This window comes from Ambystoma mexicanum, chromosome 10, assembly GCF_040938575.1.
Source record: "Ambystoma mexicanum isolate Mex_15411 chromosome 10, UKY_AmexF1_1, whole genome shotgun sequence".
NCBI lineage: Eukaryota > Metazoa > Chordata > Amphibia > Caudata > Ambystomatidae > Ambystoma > Ambystoma mexicanum.
Window position 1 is genome coordinate 78333676 of NC_090932.1, and position 20782 is coordinate 78354457.

The 20782-nt window shown below is 46.6% G+C and overlaps 1 protein-coding gene across 2 annotated transcripts in view; it reads right to left on the reverse strand.

Annotated features, from left to right (window-relative positions):
• Positions 1-20782, reverse strand: part of DIS3L2 (DIS3 like 3'-5' exoribonuclease 2) — a 2640663-nt gene that overhangs the window by 12980 nt on the left and 2606901 nt on the right. For both annotated transcript variants that reach the window (XM_069617547.1, XM_069617548.1), the window contains 2 exons: positions 6046-6150; positions 3950-4051 (listed from right to left, as the gene is read on the reverse strand). In XM_069617547.1, coding sequence (XP_069473648.1) covers positions 3950-4051; positions 6046-6150 — 207 coding nt within the window. The remainder of the gene's footprint in view (positions 1-3949; positions 4052-6045; positions 6151-20782) is intronic.

A 20782-nucleotide genomic window follows, 5' to 3' on the forward strand; every position in this document is an offset into this window, starting at 1 on the left:
CTGGGCTGTTCTGTGGGGTGGGTGCCTGATTTTCTGGGTGCCAGATTTGGTGTTTTTGGATGTTCCCGCAAGCCACAAGGAGTGGTGTCTATGCCAATGTTACCAAATGGCACCATCTTCGAGGTGCTGCTATCGACTGCAGACGATACCACGTGCAATACAACTCTCAGGATCAGATGTTAAAAAGAGGGAAGGACTCCCCATCTCCTCATGACACAGTATTGACTTAGAGCCTGGCAACTGCCTGTACTCCTGTGTCACTGTACCTCTCCAAGCATTTTAACAAGCCCCGCCAAGGCAGCCACGCTCAAGTGCCATTAACTAGAACTGAACACGGCAGCAGCACGGCCATGTGGGATGATTTCTACGCATCATTGGCTGTGCATACACTGTGCAAGGGGCCTTTTAGAGATCGATCGCAGTTGGCGATATCGAGTCTGTGATTATGGTTAAGGTGGCATTTCCATAGGAAGAGGCAACTCTGAGATGCTTCAATGTTGGCTCTGTTTCAAGGAGCTGCACGAAACGCAACACAAAAGTAGACAAGTCCCACTGAAATTGTTGGCAAAGAGTAAAGGTGGTTAGAGGGCCAACACTTGTATTCCTCATTACATTTCCTGTAGGGATTTTTTTTCTCATCTACAGAAAAGGAAGAAAAACAAAAAAAAGAGCTGGACGGATTTGTACCAAACTATCGTGAGGCACAGTCATCCAAGCTAACTCGTAAACATCTTTCCAGCAGTATTTTTGTTAAAACCAAAATCTGGATCATGTTTACTTATATTTTCGCAGTTAAATCATTGCCTTCAAACTGAAAAGCTTCAATTTGATTGGCTGGGTCCTGATCAGCACATCAGAGACTGGGGCTTTTTTTTTATTGGCTTACGATTCCAAGCAAATTCTCCAAAATTGGCCATATTGAATCCCTGGATCTCATGTGGCAATCACGGATCCAGTGCAGCAAAAGACGGTGGAAATCAGTTGTAAGAAAGGGTACAGAGCAACCCATGGGCCATGTTTTCACCCCAGAGTGAGAGAGAGATTATGTTTGTATACTTTTATACTGTGCCAAATTACTACCGTGGTAGTTTCAAAGTGCCAAATCCTTGCCCGAGGTGTATTGTGCCCGCGCCACACCCGCGGTATCTACACCTTAATCTGCTGGGAAGAATGGCGTGAGCAACGCCCCCGATCAGTGGAGTATAAGTTTAAGTTGCAGCCCCTGCAGATCCATGGACGCTGCTCTTTGCAGACCCCAGACCATTCATGTGAGCTACAAACATCTTGGCACACTGCAGACATGATATTCTAGATCATTAAAAAATGAAATTCTATTTAAAAAAGGGTTGCAATTGTTATGCTTACGCTTAATAAACCATGCAAATTCAGTGAAAACAACTTTCTCTGAAGGGACCTTATGGTTGCAGAGCAAACTCTAAAAAAACAAAAACAAAAACACAGCCACGTGCGTGGTAAGCTATGCAGCCATAGCTTGCGTCCCCAAGGGCTCATACTGACAGACAGGACATCAGAAATGGCATATTCCCAAAGACACCAATGGCCTCACTAGGGCATCATAGGTACTTGGTGACCCCCAGGGACACTATGGAAAAGGGATCCTACACCAAGGCGGCCTGGGTCTATGAAGTTCTGGTTTATTCACAGTAGGCACGGGCCTTGTAGGAGGAACATGGCAGCAATCCATACTGGGTGTGCTGTGTATGCCGGCTTTCACCGTGGGCAATGGAGTTTGGTCATAAACTGTGCACCTTACACATACGATGACCGACACCAACCCTGGGTTCATGCTGACGTCATTGTATTTGTTTCCTCATTAGTCACGTTACCGACAGCGCACCAACGCTCCGAGTATTCTTGCTCGATCCACATGTCCCTAGTGCTCCATGCATGTATGTATAGACCAGGACTGCACGTTTAACCTAACCGTACTCCGAGTGCTGATGGCCTTGCACATGTAATCCTTGTGCCCCAGGCACCATACTGGGCAAGCTTTAATTCCACACTCTCGCGATGGCCTACAGTCATGTATTTTGAGGTTGCCACAGTCTCAACAGATCTTCAGTAGACAGTTTCTCTCATGAGAGGGGCATTTTGGGAAGCACGGCCCACTTCCTGAAAGGCCTACCTATCATCCTGCATATGTTGGCTGTCATACCTTCGATACAGCCATTAGAAAGTCAAGAGATTGTCACGGTCACATGCAATCTCATCAATGGTATCATGTACAGGTGCGGCCAACAAATGGTGGGTAGGCGAGTTATGATTGACTTGTGAAGAGTTTATGAGAACTGCCACGTTTCCATGGTTTTTAAATTTTGCACTGCCACCATAACGGTCTATTGATTAAGGGTTTTCCACTGGATTTGCATGGTTCTTAAAGTGTACGCGTAGTGTGCCTTTAACACAATTTTTTTCTCTGAGAATACATTAATTTTTTGATAATTTATGTTGAGTTTAATGCAGAGCTCCTCCAGCTTCTGAATGCTGGACTGTGTATCACACCCGTGCTACACGGCACGGCTTTGTCTTGTTCCCAAGGAGAGTCATCCTCCTGTCCTATATATATCATAAACAGTATGGCTTTCAAAATGCTGGACAATAAACGGCGATCTGAAAAGTGAGAATACAACAAGGCCGTTTCAACTAACAAGCCACGCATTACAGCGCCACCTAGTAGCCATCCCTAGAAGTTCACCTCCAGTTCAGAGGCACTGAGCAATGCATTGTGAGTATGCAAATTAGCAGCAAAGCATGAATTTTGCACCAGAAAAATGTTCCTTTAATAGGGCAGCTATATTTTATTGATAGCTTTATCAGTCCAAGAACAAGCTCTCAAGGATGTAGACGACCACACAGGATTCTTCACCCTCATTGGGACCATAATACTGGTTTTGAGCTAATTTGCATACCCACAATCCAACAGTTACCAATAAATAGAAAAGAGTGCTGTCTTCCCCCAAGAATCGTTGGTCAGCTTGCTATGATCGGTGATTCTTTGTACTTTGTCATCCAGTCTCTCATAGGTCCACTCCTGCTCTGGTTTCTACCCCCTTTTTATTTGTCGCCAGCTGGTCAGTGTTCCCTAACCAGGCTTCGTATTGGCTCCACCTGGTGGGAGATTTGTTGGAGCCACTCACGGAGAAAGTGGTCAGACTTGCGCTGTTTTGCAACATTGAGTCATCAAACGGCCCGGTAGACACTGAGGTCAGCAGAAGTTGTGCTTTTCATATGCAGCTAGTTGTGTGGTCGTTGGCAGCCTGGTTGCTGCTCGACTGCAATGCTTTCTCACTGCAAAGTGGGGCCAGGACACGCAAGCATGGCCAGTCTCAAGCAGCGAGTCTTCTCCACCTTCTGATTGGGCTGTCAAGTGTCTGCTTAAACACAGCAGAGGCACATTTGTTTTCTAGGCTGGATATCGGCACGCTTCTCTCCCTGAACTCACCGTTCCCAATCATGTTTCACATGGCTCTCTTATCTAGTAAGAGGCCAACTTGCATATTTCCATAAAAGAATGGCAGAGTCAGTAGTAGCGCAGCTTTAGTTCATAATATGGCATTAATCACCCGTTCCAAGGGCTGGAACGGGGGTAACTGCCCAGCAGCCCAAGTTAACAGCCAGTAAGAAAGATGGCAACCCGCCGCAGGAGAGACAGCCTTTGGTTCCGCATTCTGCGGAACAGGATTGGCTACACCCTCCACACTCTCTTCCCCCCACCCGCGCCCCACAAAGCTAATGTCTTTAATAGATTCTGGGGGGCACAGCTCTGGAGACTGAACCCTTTAATACCTTCAGTTAGGATGTGCCACTGGCCCAAGGCCTTGGTATGCCGGCTTCCTGTTACCCAGAATCCTTCCCATCTCCAAGGAATAGACTTCAAACAACACGCAACACGCATTTAGAAAGAATTTGTGAAAGGCTGGAGCATTACCTGACGGACAGCTGTCTTTCCAGGAATCTCTGGCTCCCAGATAAGGGTTAACTCCGGCTTCTTTCCCACTTGTTGAAAATGGGAGCCCTGCAGCGGCAGAGCCTGTAGGAAAGAAATTAGAGAGAATGAAATAAGCACACTCAATCCATACATCAGCCAATCAGCCCATTAGATAGAGACGCCATGATATGCCGCGGGATGTTTGTCGGGCAAAGCTCATCTGATTGTACAGCTTTGCTTTTACAACTGGGAGTACAGCACAAACTATTGCATGGGGAAGGGGTGTGATTGACCCAACAGGTGAAGACGTTGGTAGTCCACCTGCAGAAGACCGCAACATGACCTACACAGAGCCGGTTGTAAAAATACAAAATCAAAATACGGTTGATTGGAAAAAAAAGACTTCTAACAAAGACTGACAAGATATCCCTTTGCTGAGCAGGACTTGGGATTCACATACCACATGTGCGGGGCCTTGTTACAGATACGCAAGTCCTCAAACAGATGTGTGCGGGGCCTCATAACCAGATGTGTGCGGGGGCCTCCTTTAAATATGTTAACGCAGCATCCAAAAAAGGACATGTTTGATCCGTACTCAATCAGTGATCAAAGATCTCCTTGAGTCCTACATGTTTCTAATATCAGTTACAGCTGGTAACCCTTGCTCCATAAATGTAGCCCCCGCTTTCTGGGTCCCTGAGAAGCACCATGGCTAGACCTCCATAACGCTGAAAGGCTGGACGAAGGGGAGGCAGGGACCACTATGCTGCGTCTTTTGACGTTTGTTACCGGCTACTCTCAATATGTACCTTTGGTGCCCAGCAGCACCTACGGTCAAAGAACACTATCCATTAGAGGGGCAAACAAATGGGACATGTCAGTGATGGAGACTAGACCGAAAGAAAATATCTTGACATGAGGGAGGGCAAGTGGAGACGTTAGTGGACCGTAGACCTTTCCCACTAACCTGGCTGTCTCTTGCCAGCTCTGCGCACTGTGTGTACGGAACCTACATTTCAAGGTGTGTGGAGAATAATGCAGTATAGGGTATAATATAAGTGCTCCCTAATATAGTCCTCAGTGAAGTCTCTCCTTCTCAGGAGAACCTCTTGTTGCTAGCAGCGGCAGTCAAAGAAGATGGCAAGAGTACACAATGTCACTTTTAAGGCAATCATTTACAATTGTGGGGTAATATCCGCATGTATTTCCAGAAAGGGCAATTACAGTGACGGCAAAAGCGAAGGCGGGTAATTTGACATGATTTGGGGTTTATCACCAGAACTGGTGGTGGAAAAAGGTGGTAACTCACATGGAGTTATTCCAATTACAGCATCATCAAAAAGAGTGGCATTGCGCTCTATACAAACCCAACTACCATCATCATTATTACCAATGGAATAGCAATCACCCCTTCACATCCCCCTCGCCCCATGTCCAGTGAAAAATCCACATGGAGCCACTTAGCTGACCCCGTTTCCCAATTCATGGTTGGGATAACCATATTTGGTCCCACATTAGGATACTAACAGGGGGAACGCCCCTTTCATATGAACAGAAAAACGTAAGTAGTATTGAGGTGGTGCACAGTAGCAGCTTCAATGCACAGTGGTATGAACTGGTACATCTGCACTGGCAGCTGTACAACGAACATGTTATTGGGAGCCTTCCTCGTGCCTCCTGGGAACCCCCGGACAGCCAGCAGCGACTGCAGGCTTCTCAGCAGCTAAGAACCTAGCAGGATCATTGGACCCAGGCTTGGCAAATCCCTCTCACCGGGGATAGCAGGGCCTGGCGCTCTGGCTCCTGTATAGCATGCATCACTCATTCAGCCGACCTGGGTCATCCAGCACCAACCCTATTCCCCATACTCTGTCTGGGCGGGCTATACCTTCACAGTCATGGGAAAATGGACAGAGCTCCTTAATGGCACCAAGGATCCCTTCTTGAGGCTGCAGGCTTAAAAGGCAGTAGTAGGCTGTGAGGATGAACACCAGGAGTGCAAGAGCAGAAGCTAGTGTTTTGCCAACAGCCACTCAGGGGCTTAGCAGTGAAGGAAAGTACACAGGTCTGATAGACCATCCCAGAAGGCCACTTACATTGCAGTAGACGCGCTTCTGTACTCCATATCTCAGCACCAAGACATCAAAGGCCTCGTCCAGAACTCCCATCACCATTGCCTCAGATTCAAGAGGTCCAGACTCCTAGTGACATGAAGAGAAGAAACAAAGAGGGAGGTCAATGAGGTGGGCTTCTGAAGCATGCAGTCTGCTACCATGTGGTAGAGGCCATACAGGACGACGCTGGAAGACACAGGGACTATAGTCTCCACGGAACATCACAAGGTACCACCCGATTAAAGGCATGAAAAGGGCCATGTTTCAAAATGGTGGACACGAGCAGAATCTCCCATCAATGAGGATGCAGTGAAAATGGTTCACCAAATAACATTCCAGGTGACTGGGCTCCAGAAGGTCAATTTCAGGGTGAAAAGTATGTACAAGATTAAGTGTCAACCAAGGAGTCTAGAGACAGAGGCACTGTAACGGGGTACACGGCAGTGTGGGCAAGGTAATGCTCTAGAGGGTCTAGAGCATAGTTCAGAGACAGAGGCGCCGTAACGGGGTACTCGGCAGTGTGGGCAAGGTAATGCTCTAGAGGGTCTATAGCATAGTTCAGAGACAGAGGAGCCATAACGGGGTACTCGGCAGTGTGGGCAAGGTAATGCTCTAGAGGGTCTAGAGCATAGTTCAGAGACAGAGGCGCCGTAACGGGGTACTCGGCAGTGTGGGCAAGGTAATGCTCTAGAGGGTCTAGAGCATAGTTCAGAGACAGAGGCGCCGTAACGGGGTACTCGGCAGTGTGGGCAAGGTAATGCTCTAGAGGGTCTATAGCATAGTTCAGAGACAGAGCAGCCGTAACGGGGTACTCGGCAGTGTGGGCAAGGTAATGCTCTAGAGGGTCTATAGCATAGTTCAGAGACAGAGGAGCCATAACGGGGTACTCGGCAGTGTGGGCAAGGTAATGCTCTAGAGGGCCTATAGCATAGTTCAGAGACAGAGCAGCCGTAACGGGGTACTCGGCAGAGTGGGCAATGTAATGCTCTAGAGGGTCTATAGCATAGTTCAGAGACAGAGGCGCCGTAAAGGGGTACTCGGCAGTGTGGGCAATGTAAAGCTCTAGAGGGTCTATAGCATAGTTCAGGGACAGGGGAGCCGTAACGGGATACTGGCAGTGCGGGCAATGTAATGCTCTAGAGCATGGGTGCACAACATAAGGCCTGCGGGCCAGTTGCGGCCCGCCATGGTGTTTTGTCCAGCCCGCGATGCACACACACTTTCCCAATGGAGGGCGGCCTGCAAGCAGCATCGGCCGCCCTCCAGTAGGAAAATCTTTGTTGTCTTCCGGACCGGACAAAACACTGGCCGTCATTGGCTCATCACACACGCACCACGTCGCTCCTACGAGCCACGTAGTGCGTGTGTGCTGCACCAATGGAGGGCCAGCACTACGGCTGGCGTGGCCAGTAACGCTTGATGCCGGAAGGCATTTCAGCCTTGCTGGCCACGCCAGCGTTCCAGTTTACCTGCCTTCCAGCACATCCGGTAAGTGGTCTGTTTGTTTGTGTTTGTGTGTCGGGTCTGTTCTGCTGTATGTTTGTGTTGTGTATGTTGAGATGGGGGGGTTGGGGTTGGGGGGGTGTCAGATGTGTATGAATGTTTGTTTTTGAGTGTTTGTGTTGTGCATGTTGAGATGGGGGTGGGGGGGCGTTGGATGCGCATGAATGTTTTTGAGTGTGTTGTGTATGTTGAGATGGGGTGGAGGGTGTCGGATTTGTATGAATGTTTGTTTTTGAGTGTTTGTGTTGTGTATGTTGAGATGGTGGTGGGGGGTTTGGGTCTGTATGGGTGCATGCTTGAGAATGTGTGTGCTGAGTTGGGGGGTGGGGGGGTTCGGGTCTGTATGGGTGCATGCTTGAGAGTGTGTGTGCTGAGTTGGGGGGTGGGGCGTTTGTGTCTGTATGGGTGCATGCTTGAGAGTGTGTGTGCTGATTTGGGGGTGGGCGGTTCGGGTCTGTATGGGTGCATGCTTGAGAGTGTGTGCGCTGAGTTGGGGGGTGGGGGGTTTGGGTCTGATGGGTGCATGCTTGAGAGTGTGTGTGCTGAGTTGGGGGTGGGGGGTTTGGGTCTGTATGGGTGCATGCTTGCGAGTGTGTGTGCCGAGTTGGGGGGTGGGGGGTTTGGGTCTGTATGGGTGCATGCTTGAGAGTGTGTGTGCTGAGTTGGGGGGTGGGGGTTTGGGTCTGTATGGGTGCATGCTTGAGAATGTGTGTGCTGAGTTGGGGGGTGGGGGGTTGGGTCTGTATGGGTGCATGCTTGAGAGTGTGTGTGCTGGGGTGGGGGGGTTCGGGTCTGTATGGGTGCATGCTTGAGAGTGTGTGTGCTGAGTTGGGGGGTTGGGTCTGTATGGGTGCATGCTTGAGTGTGTGTGTGTGTGTGTGTGCTGGGGTGGGGGGTTGGGTCTGTATGGGTGCATGCTTGAGAGTGTGTGTGCTGAGGTGGGGGGGGTTTGGGTCTGTATGGGTGCATGCTTGAGAGTGTGTGTGCTGAGTTGGGGGTGGGGGGGGTCGGGTCTGTATGGGTGCATGCTTGAGAGTGTGTTTGGGGCATAGTGTTTGGTTGGGGGTGAGGGGGCCATGGGGCATAGTGTTTGGTTGGGGGTGGGAGCTATGGGGCATAGTGTTTGGTTGGGGGTGAGGGCGCCATGGGGCATAGTGTTTGGTTGGGGTGGGAGCTATGGGGCATAGTGTTTGGTTGGGGTGGGGGACATGGGCATGGGGCATAGTGTTTGGTTGGGGGTGGGGGCTATGGGGCATAGTGTTGCACTCCAAGAGTGAACTCAATAATAAAGCTAAAACAGGCACAGTTAGGAGATGTCCATCCTTTGCTTTTTTGAGGAAACCTGACTCAACGAAGGCCATACTCCTCTTGGGCAACCCAAACAGCAAACTATAGCCAGTGGTCGAAGTGGGCGGGAGCAGTCAGGAGCGGTGCTCCTCTACTTCTTTTAATTAAGTTTTACCGTTCCTATACTTTTATTTTAAAACGAAACTGTTCCAGAGCGGTTTTGTTTTAAAATAAAAGTGTAGGAAGAAGTTGAAACTTGCACTCTCAGTGCACCGCACAGGACGTTTCCTTAAAGAGAAGGAACATGTGTTTTGGGGTTTTTATTGTGCATGGGAGGGGGCACAACGATGGGGTCTGTTGGGAGCGGTGCAGGCCAGTAGGGAACATAGTTCCACTACTTCTTTTCGTTGACTTCGACCACTGACTATAGCAGTCCAAAATAACGGAATGTCCAATCATTAAAATATATATAATTTAATTAAACAGACGATATACAATAACTAAATCAAAATAAATTGTAACAATGGAAAATGTGTAGTACAAAATGTAAGTTTGGAATGCAATAAAAATCGTTACCCCTCAAAAACATATTCTTTTTCCATGTGTTTAATACAAATTGGGGGTTGAAAAAGCCTCCTGCCACGCCCCGCCTACCGTCCCGCCCACATTTACTTTTCAGCCCATTATAGCCCTCATGTAAGGTACTTTCGGCCCTCTGTCAAAATTATTTGTGCACCCCTGCTCTAGAGGGTCTATAGCATAGTTCAGAGACAGAGGCGCCGTAACGGGGTACTCGGCAGTGTGGGCAAGGTAATGCTCTAGAGGGTCAATAGCATAGTTCTCACTTTCTTCATGAAGGGGGCACACTGGTTTACATGGGTGCCCAAATCTTAGTAGGTCTTTGCACTGCAAATTAAATGGTATACAATTAAACACACATTCGAAACGCACAGACAGGGAAAGGAGGAACAGGGAATTACTTCAAAATATAGAAGAACCATGAAGAGGGGTTAAAATCCACAAAGAATTTTTTTTAAATGAACCCTCTATATTTCTATCATTACTAAGAGCCCCCAGCATGCCTACCGATCCAAATACATGCCGCACGTGCGCCTTAAGAATAAAAAGGCACGTAGGTTTCATTAGGCAAACTGCAAAATGAGGGCGGAGCTTCACGAGGGTTTGATTCGGAGGGTCGCTGTGGCTGGAGACGTGATCTCTACACACATCTCGAAAGCCCCCGACAGAGTGCAATGTAAACAAGCACCTGCATGAAAGCGCTGATCAACATTGCAAAGAGCTGCTTTCTGCATGATTTGCACATGTTCTCGATGCACATCACGGGGCTGCATGCTGCCACTATTTAAACACCGAAGACTTCAATGGAACCCAAGAAGCAGGCGTGCTCAGGAGTATTCCAGTGGCTCTCACTGCCACTCACTTTTAGAGGGTGGCAGAATGGACCGGAAGTGGGGGTTTTGATTGACCCCAACGTGTCCATTATTTAAATTCAAAATGTAACTTTTATGTTTTTTTTGCTCGATTTTCTTTTTACTATTTTTCGCCACCAAATGTAGATGGTGGGTGATGATCAGGTACGGGTGGGCAGTGATGGTGTGCGCGGTCTCCCCTGCCCGCCTCCACCCACCTTCTGTGGTAAAAGGTTCCGTAATAAAGTCAGAGAAAAAGAAAAAAATTCTACTCCTTACATTTTTTTTAAATTTTTTTAAAAGAGCACTAGTGAACAATGTAGAAAAGCAGGCAGCATAAGACTGGCTCTGCCCCAGCCCAACCATAGGTAATGATTTGTTGGGAAATCTATTTCTCGAGAGCCTTTTAGCCTCTGCTTGATATGAGCTATGCAGGGGTGGTCTGCAACCTTTGACTATCGAAACGTTTCGGACTACAATTTCCATCGTACCTAGGCAGCACAGTCTACAGGTAGGGATCATGGGAGTTTTAGTCTAGTTTTTCTCCCCACAGTGGCCAAAGTGGCAAGACAGCTTTTAGCCAAACACAAAATACATTTGTTTTGAGGCACCAGCTGACGGGGATGCAGAGCGATCACTTTTCTTCACCACCCCATCTGCTCCCAGATCAAGCTCCTTCAATACTGAATCTTAAGAGATTAAAGCTTAAGATATTTTAATGAGAAGACCGACATCCAACCAACCTACGCAAGGCTCATTACATGATCTATAATTTAAAATAGAAGGGGGCATAGTTTGGTAAAACTCACGATGATGAAAACAAGTAATTTCCTTTTAAAAAGGTATTCCAGTTGGTCTTTTCCACATATTGGCCTGTCGCAGGTGGGGTGAAGGGCCGGAAGGAGGGAGTGAGAGACAGGGGCATGGGTTGGACTTTGTTCAACACTTCCTTTAAGCTTTCATTCTTACCACTACTCGTGAAGGGCACCATTTTCTTTAGAAGCATGAGAAATTGAAGTGCTTCTAAACAACCCTTCCCCATAATCAAAAGGATGATGTCATTTGAAAGGCGAGGCGGGATGCACAATAGGATGCGGCAGACTATGTTGGCGATCTATCATGGAGTAATAGAGTCCTGCTTCTAGACAAAGCTGAGAATTGCAATCAGAAGCCTGGCACGGCACAACGAACTTAAAGGAGAGTTCCGGGACTTTTTTTTTATTGTCCCTACGGTTCGGCCATGTGTTTTTAAGCATAAATCGGTAGATCGTAGAAAACTTTCCTATGGACCATACCCGACTTTTCGTCCATTAACGCACTCCAAATCAGCCGCCATTTTCTGATAATCCTCTCACTTGCCGCATCGCCCTGGCTCACCTGCTTTTGCGGCACTAAATCAAATCCCCCGCCCCTGAGCCTGACATCAGCAGACGCGTACCGCCCATTTCCCAACGCCAAAGCACGTTTCGTGTCAACAATCGCTGCGCCTCAGCTAATGACGTGTCGCCATGGAAATGGCAGGACGCCTCTTTCCTCAATAAGTATAAACACACCGTTTCACAACACACAGCAGCAGATTTTCGATTCCATTATTCTCTCTGTGTTACTTTGAGTATTCTGTGACTCGTTTCTGTGCTCTGGTCAGCTACCTTCGCCGCTTCTAGGCCTTGTGAACACCTGTACCATCTCTGTAAATTATTTTACTTTCTTTACCACACAATGGCTACAATTATGCCGTATATGTACGAGCCCGAGTACACCGAGGAAGAACTACTGGAAAGGCAAGCACGTGAAAACGATGGGGATTCGGACGGCAGTTGGGAGGACCAGTCAACGGATGAAGAGCCTGGACCATGTCGCATGGACGGCATCTCCACCTGGTGCACGTGCAATCGGTGCGAGCTAATGCCAACTGAGGAGGAGAACTGCTGCTGCCGTGAAAATTCCGGGTGCTTGGCCTACATTTCGGAAGGCGAGCCAAGTCCGCAATGCATCACTGAGCTGCCAGAGTTCAGGGAAGCCTGCCTCTCACGGACCGTATTGAGGATGATGATGGTGCTTATGCACGAACTTCGCGGCACTGTTCGTCCGCGTAATCCGAGTAACGAGTAAGTATACTCTGGTTGTGATGTCAGTGATGCCACTACTATGTCATGGTCGTCTCCCACATATAAAATTACATCTACATATCATTCGAATGCATGTAAATTGGTTCCATATTGTGCATGTTCTAGATAGAATTTTTTTCAAAGCAGAATGACATTTTTTACCTGAATCGACAGTGATAAGAAAGTTTTGTCATTTTAATACAGTTTGCATCTTTCATTTTCACAGGTGGTACAGGCTGGTGGCCTATCGTTGCTTCACTTGGTGGCTTCACGGGAGGCTCGGACACCGCGTTCGGAGAGTAATACCTGCCTGTGCGGTACTTGCCATTAGACAACATTTCCCCAGCGACAGTGGACAATACCGCGGATTTTCCCTGGATGTGCTGCAACCGCAACTTTACAATGTGTAATGTTTATTATTTATGTTCAATTGAAATTAAGATCTAAAAAAAAACCCAACATATATTTTAACAATGGTTGTTTTGATTTTTAAAATGAATCTAGTGTGTCTCCATTGAATAGTCTTCCTGTGCCTTGTCTTGTCACACCACATGTCTCTGGTCAGCATCCTCCCTCACGCTGGCCGCCCACCTTCAATCCACATAACCGTTGAACCCATATGCAGCAGACATACATATGTTATTTTGCGGGTTGGCATCAAGCCTCCCGGCCTTGCCTCCTCCCCCAAAAATACTTACCACACCACTTTGTTAAAGCGTTGGCAATAAAAGGAAGGCCGTTGGATTTTATTGATACAAAACATGGTTATAGGTAAATAATCAATATGGTTGATCATAATAAATCATCCTTTTGGGCACCGGGTACAGAGATGACCACCTCTGGCCCGTGCCGCCTTGCCACCACAGGCCAGCCTGCTGCTGACTAACTGCCTAGGCATCCAGGGTCTCCAGGGTGAACTGCACCCATATATTCTCCTGGGAGGGTGAGGTATTAATAAACTCACCCCCCTGCCTTCCATGTACTAGATCCTGCAGGCAGCCTCTTACATGCAGTTAGATGGCCTCTCCTTGGTGAGACCCTGCGGCAAACGAGTCTTGTCTGCACGACCACCGCCCTAATCCACACCCCCCCCGCCCTATCAAAGGCAGTTCGCACCGGGGTACTTGCGCTGGCAAGTGGAGCTGTCAGGGAGCAATAAAGGCCAAGAGGTGCCAAAGACCATGTACACTTCAAAGTGGTCTCTAGAGCATGGGTTGTTGTTCCCATGTCTACCTCCAGACCCCGTGTCTCCTGCCAAGCATCCCCCTCACGCTGGACGCCCCCCTGCAATCCACATAAGTGTGTCTCCATTCACGAGTCTTCCTGTGTCTTGTCTGCACGACCACCGCCCCAATCCACCCCCCCGCCCTACCAAAGGCAGTTCGCACCGGGGTACTTGCGCTGGCAAGTGGAGCTGTCAGGGAGCGATAAAGGCCAAGAGGTGCCAAAGACCATGTACACTTCAAAGTGGTCTCTAGAGCATGGGTTGTTGTTCCCATGTCTACCTCCAGACCCCGTGTCTCCTGCCAAGCATCCCCCCTCACGCTGGACGCCCCCCTGCAAACCGCATAATGCCACGACTTAAACACGTCATTCATTCACAAACACACCCCTGTTTCGAATTCTTTATAACCCACTTCATATTTCTAATGAGCACTTCTTTGCGCTTTGCTAGTCAACCCGTGAAGGTGCTGGCTATCTGCTCTTCGTCTCTGTGAACTTCCGTGACCACTTCGAGGAAACTCCTCAGTTTGCAACCTGTGAACTGCTCCCTGTTCTACGACAAGAAACTACTCTGATCCCTGCATCTAACTGTTTGTTCGTCAAGGTAAGGCCATGTACCATAATCATTTTGCGTCCAATTTCTTTTCGTTCAAGACAGTACATGCAAGGAACTAGTCACATGTTCTGAGTTTACATTGGTATTCATAGAGAATTGTTGATCTTTACTTTTCAGAACTTTCCACAATGCCTGCCTGTTCCATTGGCGGTTGCCCTTCGAAGACCCATAATAAATCTGAAGGTACTATAATGCATGTTTTCCCTAAGACAATAGATCAGATAAGAGAATGGGTCCGATATTGCGGATATCCACCGTCTGAGCTTGAAAGTAGAGTCCTAGAAGTCTTTGCAGACAAGAGGGGTGATCGATACCGCATCTGCAGCAGGCACTTTACCTCTGACATGTACTCCACATCATTGCTAATAAAGAAGAACACACCGCGAGCGAGGCGAAAATTGCTCTCAACCGCTATTCCCACTCTATTCGTCCACATCCCTCCACTGGTGAGTCAAGTTTACGTATTTATCTCTCGGCCTTGCGGTAGTGTGTAGCATTAGCTAACAATAATTTCCCCATTTATGTATCCACTCAATATGAAGGCGGAAGATTCTCCATCCGTGTCGTTATTGCAGTCATCAGCCACTTCAAGCGCCTATCGGGTAATCTTACTTGGCTATTCTGCCACTGACTTGTTTTAGGCATGTAAATCAATAGTTTTAATTTATCGTGTAATTATTTTACCTAATGGTACACCCTTGTACTCGTCCTCTAGTCTTTGTTTTCAGTTATAATTATTGTTATCCAAAATAATTCAAGTACTGTCTTTCAGGGAGATGCTGAGGAGTCCAACGTATTGACGACTACCGTTGATGTCACTCAGATGCTCGAGGTACGTTTCAGGACAGTTCCATCGATGGAGATCATCAGATCTTGCATTCTTGTAGCGTGATTGTTACACACAATGTTTCTTTCGTTTTTAGCCATTGATATGTCCTTCTTTCGTCGCCCTCCTATGTGTCTTCTTTTTTCAATATTGTGTTCATTACTAATGAAAGTCCTATGTTTCAGGGATGGAGCATTAGTCCAAGAAGAAGGGGGAGCGTGCAGTTACAGGTCGGCGCAACAGCTTGCAGAAGTGTGCACCGCAGTTACATCGTCCCTTGATGTTCTTATGCATTTCGAGGTATGGATACTGACAGTTCAATCAAGCGAAATCATATGACGTGATTACATCCGCTATACTTCTTTCTTTATTAACGCAAGTACTATGTTTCAGGGAGATGACGGAGCTTCTTCTACAAGAACATCACCCCTAGTAGTTGATGCAGATCTCTGGGTGGTGACACTTCCAACGATCGAGCAAATCGAATCATATTGACATATCCATTATTTATTTATACAACTGATCATTTGTGCATGTCTATTTAGATGAGCCGTTCACGCCTGCACAAAGTTTCTGTTCTTTTTATCAAAATATAAAACCATACTAATGCAATTACTGTGTTTCAGGGAGTCACTGAAGCATCATCTTCAATAATATCATCAATGGAAGTCTATGAGGAGCCCGAGGTATGGATCTTGACAGTTCCATCTAACTAGATCAACAATGCGTGAATAATTGTCGTTTGAATGTTCTACACAAAGCGTTCATTCGTGTTTTGCTATTGAGATGTACGTGGGTATTGGTCCCCAAGTACATTTTGTGTTTTCGATATTATTATACATACTAATGAAAGTTCTATGTTTCAGGGAGTCGATGGAGCGTCAGTGCGTGATGGATGTGCTTATCAGGAAAACATAGTCGTTGCAGCGCAAGAGGAAGTGGAGACATGACACACGAGTCGGAGCAACAGCGTCCTGATGTTGAAGTTCGAGGCAACAAAGTTTCAAAGAAAAGAAAGCAAAAGAAGGTTAGTGTCCTGGTCACTATATTATGTTGTTTTTCACTGTTAATAGTTCAATACTGTAAGTTGTGTTTAAACTGAACATCCCTTTTCCAATCTGTCCTCTAGTTGCGAGTGGGTGTACGAACTAGATCTACACAGACAGTGAAGCGAACGAGAGATGTTGCTTGTCAAACCTTTTGGCAGGGACTTGAGACTGGAGATGCATCGTGCCAATGGGAAGAATATGAAGTGATTGACAACAGAGCTATACCACCACCAGCCATTGATAGTGAATGTCCTCCTGGTAGTTCGGATGCAGTCAGAGATCAATTCACAGAATCCACACCCGCAAAAACTAAGACCGCGAGAAAGTTGAAGAAATTGTTTTATTCACCCATCTCCGGAGAAGGAACAGATGTTGCAATGGAAGAGAATGAAGTGGACGACAATGAAACACCATCAATATCACTGAACATAGCGGAAGACGATATCAGAGATTCTACCTTTCATGTGAGTGACATGTCCTCAACGTTACAGGCCGAACCAGCTGGGATGCAGAGTGACAGTATAAGGAAAGAGGCTAAATTCATTGTATTCGATAGTTGTTTGATTGATATTATTATTCGGATGAAATGTGGGCATTCGGTTGGTGGGGAAGTATGTGGGGAGCCATTCATTAATGTGACTCGTGCAATTCGAGGCACTAACCTTAAAATACATGCCACCTGTACAAAATATCATCCTTTCTCATGGTCTGCACAACCTATGCTGGGACAACTGCCAGCAGGCAATCTACTTTGTGCAGCGGCTGCACTTTTTAGTGGTTCAAGTTTTAAAAAATTAGAGTCTTTCTTTCAGTTTGTGGGAATCCATTTCATTGCGAAAACTCAGTTCTACAAATACCAAACCGATTATCTATTTCCAGCCATTAGCGAAGCTTGGAGAATGGAAAAAATGTCTATTGATAGTACATTCGCGGGCAAACGGTTCAGGCTAGCCGGTGATGGACAGTGCGACAGCCCAGGATTTTCAGCCAAGTACTGCACCTACCACTTTCAGGACATGGAAAGTAAGAAAATTGTGAGTTCGGTGGTCGTGCAGGTGTCACAAAGTACATCCTCAGTGGCCATGGAGAAAGTTGGCTTTGTAGCATCATTGCAAGAACTACAATCGCGGGGAATGGTGATCGACCTGATAGCCACAGACAGACACGTTTCAATTGCCAAGACAATGAGAGAACAGTACAAAAATATAAATCACCAATTTGACGTTTGGCATCTTGCAAAAACAATCAATAAAAAATTGTCGGCTGCAGGTAAAAAAAAAGAATTGCAAGGTATTTCCCAGTGGTCCAAGTCAATCAGCAACCATCTTTGGTGGAGCTCAAAAACATGTGGAGGGTTGTTGGAAATTCTACTGGAAAAATGGCGGTCAGTAATGCCACACTGTACAAACGTTCACCGATGGAACACGAACCAACATTTCCACAATTGTGAACATGGCCATTTGTCCACAGAGGAGGCACGGAAGAAGAAGTGGTTGATTCCTTCATCACCCACTCACAAAGCCATTGAAAAGATTGTATTTGATAAAACTATAACAAAAGCTTTGAGGGGACTCACGGAATTCTGCCACACAGGAGATTTGGAGGTGTTCCACAATATGTGCCTAAAGTACAGGCCAAAACGATTGCATTTTGGCATGGAGGGCATGATAAATCGGACTCTTTTAGCGGTCTTGGCACATGACCATAATGTTGGCCGTCAACAAAGTAGGACGACCGGAACTTTAAGGACGCTTCGCTACAATAAGGCCTTCACTAAAAGAAGTAAACAATGGGTGATCAAACCAGTGTTTGAGGATATGCATAATGAGTTTATTGAGAAACTTATTGTTGACGTCCTAGATAGGCACATAAATGGAGTTGTGAACGAACCTGTGCAGGGGACAACTGCATTGCCACCCAACATTGCCTCTGTTCCATGTCCACCTAAAGAAGAACTCATTGAGAAATACACATCACGGTTTAAATGATTGTAATTTGATTGTCTGTTCTCTCGAGTCTCCTCATGTCGCAGGCCCATTGAATATGTGTATCTATACAACCTTGTTCATTTGCGCATTAAATTAAACCAAACAGTAATATAAATCATTTTTCAAAAAATATAGAATGTCTCCGTATTTATGGTTCTGTGGGGCTGCAAAGCACGCAGACAAAATGCAAAGATGGAGTGTAAATTTCAAGTCCTGTGAGATGGCCTTACACTAAATGTAGCTAACTAGGAATGTGTGCTCGTTCAAAGTGAAGGTCAGCTGCTTTGATTTTTTCTCGGGTGCCAGAATGGCCCACGACTCAGTATAAGGTTCTATTGTTATTTGACCTTGACAGGCCGGGACCACGTAAGAAACGATAATGAATATAATTTCAGAAACGAAAGCCATTTCATGTTCGTTCATTAGAAGAAATAACGTCGGCATAGAAGGAGTGGTATTTTGGAGCTGCCCTACGCACAGACACAATGGAAAATGCAAATATAATATAAGTAACTCTTTAGATGAGTTTATACCGCAATTTAATTACTATACAGTAGCTTTAAAGACGGGTTAAGTTGTACTTGTTCGTTCTATGTGGCATATTGTTTTGTACCGCGCACTATCTTGGGGAGAACCGTCTCCTTTTACGGAAGCACCTCAAAACCTTCCTCTTTGCTTCTGCTTTCTCTCTCCCTCTCCCCTGCTACAACTGGTCCACTGTCTGCGATCTCGGTCCTGGGCCCTTCCACTCTCCACCTGCACTCCCTGTCAACCCCTGCACTGGGGGACTGTCTCAGTATCCAACAGCCCCCCCTTGACGTTTAAAACCCAGTTGCACTGTCCTAGCTATGAAATAATTTCCCGACCGAATATATAAAATGAATAATTTTAATAAAGATCTGATGGTGAGACTAATTTCATTTTTTATGTTTTTCAAACAGGTACTTCATCCATTATTGTCTGTGTCACGAGTACCAGACACCGGCGGATGGGTTTTTCAACCGCCAGTTGCTTCTCCGCGTGAACAACGTTAGCACCCTGACCATTTTGTGGGACGATCGCCAAGTACAAGTATGCCCTTACGCGGTACTAACTGCTAGATGCAACATACAGACCGCTGTGGTGGCCTAGTGCCTCGTTCTTGGAACAGCCATGCGATTATCAGTGCGACCGAAGAGCTTATTTTATCGTAAACCAACACCCTGTGTACTGCACACGAACATCGCTTGCCTCAAGACGAACTATTTTGGATCGAGAGCAAATAAAAATGCAAATCGCTGAATATTCTCTAAAAATTTGATGTCCAATAAATGTACTTTGCCAAATGTACAATCTTGCAGTTTGCTTTTAAACCACAGTTTCATATTACGAATTGTGGCGCTGTATTGTGAGATGATCTAAGACCCTGTGTACAGCAAAGGAACATCGCGTGCCTCAAAATGAACTTTTTTGAACGTGAGCAAATAAAAATGAAAATCGCTGAATATTCTCTAAACATTTGATGTCAAATAAATGTACTTTACCAAATTTACAATCTTGCGGTTTGATTTAAAAGTACAGTTTCATATTGCGAATTGTGGCGCGCTGTGTTGTGAGCTGATCTGTGTTGATTTCCGGGTTCTGTGTGGAGTCGCGTAGAAGACGCATGGGCGCGTTTGCCTACGCAGCACAGTCACGTCATGGATAGAGGCGGGGAATATGAATGTTTTGATAAAGTCTGTTTCAGGGGCGGGGGATTTGATTTAGTGCCGCAAAAGCAGGTAAGCCAGGTCGATGGGGGGAAATGATAGGATTATCAGAAAATGGCGGCTGATTTCGAGTGCGTTAATGGACGAAAAGTCGGGTATTGTCCATAGGAAAGTTTTCTACGATCTACCGATTTATGCTTAAAAACACATGGCCGAACCGTAGGGACAATAAAAAAAAAGTCCCGGAACTCTCCTTTAATTAGCTGGTTTTCCTATTGCTGGGAAATTGTCATGGATGAAAAAGGCAGGAGCAGCTGCCAGAAAAATATCTGTATAAAATGGACAGAATCCAAAGTAGGATTCCTACTTAGGAAACCGGATAGAGTAAACGTGTGCAGCCATACTCAAATTGCAAGAAACCTATGTACTTATTCAGACAGATAATGTGGGCCGAGAGCCCAAAGTCCTGGCAACTGGTACAGCGAGGAGCACTGCAGCCGGGGGTCAGTACATCAGTAACTAACGCAAAGGAACAGTGAGGGACTTAATACTCATCTTAATGAGGCGGTTCACTCACTGCAGACATTTGCAACCCAATCGCAGCTCAAGGTCACTGGGGAAGAGAGGTTTTAGTGCTTGCAAGGGGGGCAAACACGACCCCAAGCTGTAACCTTCATCTTGGATGCAGCTTGTGCGTTCCAGGACATGTTCTGTCTGACCTCTATATAGTCCGCAAAGTGGAACATCTGACCTGCTGCACCCAAATAAACCCCTTGTGTCATGGAGCTGAGGTTTGCCTGTGCTTGCCAAGGCTACGTGGATGGCTGAGGCTCACATAGAAAGGAATAAAAGGAGACCGTCCCAATGCTAGTACCCCTAGACGTGTGCTGCACTGACTTCCCAAAGATCACCTTCAGCTGCATGCAATGCGCTGAACCCCAGGAAAAGTGACCGCCCTAAATGGCCATGATCAGCCTCCTCCAGGTCCTGGCTGCTTAGG